Source organism: Primulina huaijiensis, chromosome 7 (genome assembly GCF_012295235.1).
Source record: "Primulina huaijiensis isolate GDHJ02 chromosome 7, ASM1229523v2, whole genome shotgun sequence".
Taxonomy (NCBI): domain Eukaryota; kingdom Viridiplantae; phylum Streptophyta; class Magnoliopsida; order Lamiales; family Gesneriaceae; genus Primulina; species Primulina huaijiensis.
Genome location: NC_133312.1, coordinates 10,313,050 through 10,319,653, shown reverse-complemented (window position 1 = coordinate 10,319,653; position 6,604 = coordinate 10,313,050). Strand labels below are relative to the sequence as shown.

The 6,604-nt window shown below is 34.2% G+C and overlaps 1 protein-coding gene across 4 annotated transcripts in view; it reads right to left on the bottom strand.

Annotated features, from left to right (window-relative positions):
• Nucleotides 1-4,022: 4,022 nt before the first annotated feature.
• Nucleotides 4,023-6,604, bottom strand: part of LOC140981202 (glycine-rich RNA-binding protein 4, mitochondrial) — a 14,773-nt gene continuing 12,191 nt past the window's right edge. For 2 of the 4 annotated variants that reach the window (XM_073447519.1, XM_073447517.1), the window contains exons 3-6: nucleotides 5,378-5,446; nucleotides 5,194-5,303; nucleotides 5,035-5,098; nucleotides 4,023-4,232 (exon numbers count right to left, since the gene is read on the bottom strand). In XM_073447519.1, the coding sequence (XP_073303620.1) occupies nucleotides 4,168-4,232; nucleotides 5,035-5,098; nucleotides 5,194-5,303; nucleotides 5,378-5,446 (308 nt within the window). In that variant the 3' untranslated portion in view covers nucleotides 4,023-4,167. The remainder of the gene's footprint in view (nucleotides 4,233-5,034; nucleotides 5,099-5,193; nucleotides 5,304-5,377; nucleotides 5,447-6,604) is intronic. The other 2 variants (XM_073447518.1, XM_073447520.1) reach the window with 2 other exon arrangements.

Here is a 6,604-nt window from a genome sequence, read left to right as displayed (position 1 = left end):
ACTTTACTTGATTTTACTCAAGCCCACTAGTTAATTAATTATTTCCAATTGGGCTCTACAAGGCCCAATGTTATTTAATTAATTCAACACTTGAATTAATTTAATTATTTGGACTCTACTAGGCCCACTAGTGTTTAATTAATTCAACACTTGAATTAATTTAATTTAGTCCATAATAATGTTTATGAAAATCACAATTTTCAAATACATTATTCACTTGGCCTACTTTTAATTTAGGAACACATTCATAAATTAAAAATTACATTTCTCTCATAGAAGTCTTACTTCTATTTTTCTTTACGCTTATAAACTCATTTATAAGCCGTTCAACACATTGAACTATTTTAACTTCTCAACGGGATCTAGAAAGCTAGCACTTGTGTGGCCCTCAATGGTTCATTGATACAACTAGCCGTGGGTTCACATCTCCATGTGATTCGGACTAAACATGTCCTTATATGAGCATACCCCAATTGCTCCATTCTTACTTATCAACTCCTTGATAACAAGAATGTCAGAACTCAAGTCTGATAGTACCCAACCAATCATGTTAAACGCCTAGCAGCATCGCTTACATGATTCCCTAGGTATCAAATGATAGTGCCTGCAAGAACCATTCAATTATGGTTAGCGTACAGTACGGTCCCTTCAACTCATATATCCCGACCGATTCGACAACCATTGGTTTATCGAGAGTTGTCAATGAATCGATACTATGTGTCATGTCGTAGTTGCATCGATGGTGTAATCTAAGAAACCCCTTTCTTAATTACCACCATACATTGATAAGAGATTTCAAACTACATATACATGAAAAACACATAGGATATCCATACCCGTAGGTAAGCGGTGAATCCCCGACTACAATGCATCGACTCCTATATGTTTCGACAGAACACCCAACCTTGCCACCTGATGACCCCATGAGAGTCGGTAAACAAGTCAAAGTGTAATTCTAGCACATAGAGTCTCAATGTTGTCCCGGGTCATAAGGACTAATGGTGTACAACCATAAACTAGGACTTTTCCACTCGATAAGTGAGAACCACTTGGAAAGTCCTTTAATGGAGGGTTGTTCAGTGCACTCTACCAGGAGCACCTATCTGCATGCTCGGACATCACAATGTCCCCTACCAATGAAACATGGTACTCACATCGCAGATACTAGTCTCGAACTCGAGCGGCCTATATCCTTCTTAGTGGCGGCTGAATCGACTAGGAACTGTTTAGAATATACAGTATTACAAATATGAGTTTTATGATACTCATCATATGAGCATCTCATATTCTTTCTACTATTTGTATATTCAAGGGCTTTATCTATGCAACTAGCATGGGTATACAGATAAAGAAGTGCCAAAATAATAATTTCAAATATTATTAAAATAAAGACTGTTCATACATAGAGTTTAAACATAAACCCTCGGCCAACACTTGGCTCGACGGGCACCTACTCTAACAATTTGATACAGCAGCGATTGAAAGAACCTCAAGATAGATAGATAGGCCATCTATGCAAATAAAAGACGAAGACCATTAGATTTTCAGCAGGACGATCGAGTATTTTTTAAAGTTTCTCTTTTTCGTGGTACTATGAAATTTGGCATGAAAGGGAAGTTAGCACCGAGGTATGTCGGCCCGTATGATATATTACAGCAGATAGGCACTTTGGCTTATCGATTGGTGCTACCTCCATCTTTATATGGTATTCATGATGTGTTTCATGTGTCGATGTTGCGGAAGTATGAGCCAGTTCCTTCACATGTATTGGATATTTATGAGGTTCAGCTAGATTCTGATGTGTCTTATATTGATATACCAGTTTTTATTTTGGATCGATCTGAACGGAAGCTTCGTAGTAAGCTCATACCTATAGTGAAGGTTCAGTGAGAGCATAGAGGTGTCGAAGAGGCCACTTGGGAGATCGAGCGCCATATGAGGGAGCTCTACCTCTACTTATTCTGATGGTATGACGTATCTTTATTTATGCATGTTATTACTATTGTTGATTAATTTCGGGGTCGAAATTCATTTAAAGGGGTAGAAATGTAATGCCTGAAGTAAATATCACAATTTGTTGATTTAGAAATGTGACATTACTAAATAATTAACGATTTTTAAATAATGAAATATGATATATCTTGGTCCTATGAAGTCCAAATGATTTGAAATTTGGATATCACGTAGAAAACTCAAAGATATAGAAGCTCCATGTTTTGAGTTTTGATAAATTTGATTGTTTGATTGGTTCAAACAGATATATCTGTGTTAAAAATTTTAAATATGATATATTATATTATATTATTAATAAAATACAATATAATATTAAAAATTAAAAAAAAATAAATTTGAGTCGGTGGAATTCATATTAGAATTCCACCAACTCAGGTAATATGATTCAGACAGAGAGAAACCAGAGAGATGAGAGAAAAGAGAAACAGGATTTTGATTTTTCTTTTCGAACTTGCGACTTATCAGTTTATCAAATCGACGAACCGACTTTAGTTCTGGAATCGTTGACACCAGGTCTTCGATTTGAAGTATAAATTTTATTTTTTGGTGATGTTTGAAATTCGTCGATTTCTGGAATAAATTCGATAAATTGTTAAATCATACATAAATTGAAGATTGTTGAATAATGTATGATTTTAACGAAGAAGATAATATTATAGTGATGTTATTTTGAATTATTATCAATTTATTATAATTAGGGGTTTTAATCGTTGGATTGAAATTGGAGAGTTTATCACTTGTTATTAATTCTGATTATATATTCGGAGTCTACGAAGTATAGGCTATCTGTTGATATGAAATTGTTGTAGTTTAGCGGGTGTTTTTATATAGCCTGTTAACTGAAGTTAGTTGATTATGGTGTATTTGATGTTACTATTGTGAATTAAATACACCGGAATATTAATTGTTGAAAAATAAAAATTTATAATCGAGTTTTGTTTGTGTTGAATTGATTGTTGTTGAACTATTTAATGTTATATACTGAGGTTATGACTGTTTTGATACGGTGATAATGATCTGATAATTGTTGTTGAATTATTTATATACATACAAGACTCGGGATCAAAGAAATAACGAGATTTTATATATACTCGATTATTAAGTACGTGTTGACGTACGAGCATACGCTGTTATTATTTAGTATTGATGAATACTATTGTGTTGAACAATGGTAAATCACCGGAAATGGGTGATTTGATATTATATCTATTTTTTATTATTATTGTTGATGTTGTTGGTTGTTTATTGAGAGACGTATCGTTGATATTGTATGAACGACGATATTGTTGTCGCCGGAGTAGGGGTGCGACGTATCGTTGATGTTGTTGTTGCAGCAGTATAGGAGTGATGTTGATATTGTTGATGGTTTGATTGTCCAGAAACAACAAAGATAGTATTTCTGTTATGATTTCACTTATATTTTATGTTAATATGACTGTTATGTATTTCGATGATGTGAGTTGTGTATGCTCATCCTTCGGGGGCTATTTCTGTTGGACAGGTTACAAGACTATGCCGTGAGATGTGATAGAGGTGAAGGACTAGATGTGTCTAGTCAAACAATTCTGTAGTTGATAGTGGATAGAGACAATATAGCTCATTGTTGTATTTGAGTTATGTGTGTATTTATTATACTGTTTATGCTACACTGATGTCTATAGTATGTTGATTGCACTATTTTGGTCGTATATGCATTACATTATTACGTCGTTGAAAAGAAAAATTTTATGCACATGACGTCACGTGTTGTGTGATTACGTGGCAAGATTTGAGGCGCCACAATTACTCAGAAATTGAGCCGCAAATTACCAATGAGTTTCAGACCTGCACATCACCAAAGCTTTAGAACTAGTGGTTTGCCCTCTAATAAGCATTATGCATAATCACTGCTTCACCTTGAAAACAAATTCGGATATGGGCGACCCGTGAGTGAAGGCTTGAACGAAGAACTGAATCTTAGAAAACGGCAGCAAAGACACAACATAAAGGAATGAAAACATTGCTGAATCGCGACATACTGAAATGGTAGTGTACTAGTGTATCAAGTTACTTGAATATTGTGTAGACAACAATTATCCAATACCGATCATTCCATTTTTATTACAGGCGTAACATAAATTATCTACAGAACGAAACGAAAGAACCAGAAAAGGATTAATCATGATCACAACTGGATATATTCTCTTTTCCTTCAGCTTCTTTAATCTCCAGACTCTTTTCTGCATTTTATTTTCGAATATTTGCATTGAAATGCAAGAAAAATTAATCATTGTACACAAAAGACGTAGGTTACCATGCAGAAAATGCTTAACCCAGGAAATGAAACTAACGAAAGTACTAGTCAAAATTCTTGTAGTTACTATGGACACTTTTCCTTGTAAGATTAGTAGTGTCTGCTCTACTAGACACAAAATAATGAAAAAACATTGGCTCTTCCATCTTTGGTATCTCATCGAAAAATTTGAAGCCTTTCGAAAATATTTTCTGCCTACACCCTGACATCATTTAGTCTGTGCTTTAATACTTATCAATTTTTTTTTAATTTAAAGGACCTGATTTAGTTTATGTTTATTAATTATTTCTAATTAACTAATTCAAAAAATTACAGTACTCATCAAAATTCATAATTCTAGAACCAATCTTAAGCACTTAATTAACTATTTCTAGCCAAACTGATTTCAAAAAATACAGTGGTTTCTCGTTATAAATTCAAAAGTTCATATTAAGAAGCATTTTCGATTTTATTTCCATGACAAGGTTAACATCCGCAACACAGGCTTTACATTGAAATCAATTCAGAAACCTCATCCCACATTCACAGTAACTAATTGGATCGAATAAAATATGCACAGAAAAGCGTAGATAGAGTTGACCTAGTTTCAGCCATGACATTGTATGTAGGTTTCAATGATGAAGCCATGTAACACTTGTGTTGAGTTGCATTATCTTTTGATTATATTTCTACTACTTAAAGATCAGGAATAACGAAGTTAAATCGGAGAAACTTTAAGAATTTCTAACCTGACTTTTGTTCCCTTCTACACCCATCGGCTCGATGGAGGCGGATATTTCTGCCATCCAACAACTAACAAAAGCAAACAGATAAGGGAAGAAATTTTAACGACGTCGAAGAAGTTACAGTGAGGAAAGGAAGCAGATAATGTCAAAACTGGAGCATACCTGACCATTCATTTCATTTAAGGCTTTAATTGCTGCCTGCTCCGCAGTGTAATTCACAAATCCATATCCTTTTGATTTCCCACTTACTCGGTCACATATTACCTTAACTGCTAAAAAAGGAAGTCAGTTTCCTTCGGTGACAATTTCACATGCTGCGTTACTAATGTTAGGTCCATCAGCCTACCTTCAATTACTTCACCATACTTCTCAAACGCATCCTTCAAAATAGTTTCATTGGTATCATAAGAAAGTCCTATCATGTAAAATAGTTTCCTCAGCGGATATAATTGTGAGAGGAAAAACACAGAATTTCATAAGTGCCGAAAAAGTAATAGATGCTCGACCCGTTATTTAGGACACCAATGCCAAGAAAGGCATTAAAACGTGTTCAGAATTGCGAGGTGGAAATAGTTCTGAAATGACTATAAATTCAAGATTTATATAGCATTGATCCATCAAATCCAACAACTAAACCATGTTAATAGTTGACATTTTTCTTGAAGTTCAATTATTATTATTTTTTCCTTCTAATTAAAATTTTATGATAAAATTTGTGAATAATTGGTGGATTTAGAATTTAGTCAAGAATTGAGCGAATTTAGATACGTTAGCTCCTCATTTCAGGATGTGCCATGGAGAGAATCAGGAAACTAATTGATCTAAAGCAGGGTTTCTCATAATTTATCCATCTGCTTCTTTCAAAAAAAATAATAATAATAACACATTATCCATCTGCAGATTTTTTAAAATTCAATAAGGTATTAGAGCAATCTAGATCTTTAATGGCTGTAAGGATAAGAGAGAAAACAAAAAAGCAATAACATTAAAGAGAACACTCAAAAAAAACTTATTGTTGCTCCAAGGTTATTCTACCCCTTCATCTCCAAGCTTCAACTGAGAGAACTACTACCTGGTCTGGGTAGTAAAAATGGATATATACCCGAGGGGCATTTTGTTAGAGTAGATGCCCTGCAAGTCAACTGTTGACTAGGGATTTTATTGACTCAGTTGTAAAGAACAATCTTTATTTTAATATAATTCATTATTTCATGGTTTGTTATTTCTTTATCTGTATACCCATGATTTCAAACATAGATAAAGACCTTGATTATACTTTAATACAAATGAATCGTAATTCGATGTTGAAACTCATTTGTAAACACTGTATGATCTAAATTCGTTCCTAGTCGATTCAGCCGCCTAAAACATGGATAAAGGTCGCTTGAGCTCGAGACTAGCATCTGTGATGTTGTGTACTGAGTTTCTTGGTATGGGCATAGAGATGTCCAAACATGCAGATGGGTAGTCATATGATGATTATACCGAACAACCCTCCCTCGGACTTTCCAAGTGGTTATCATTCATCGAGAGGATAAGTCCGTGGTTATGATTGTACACCATTAGTCCTTAC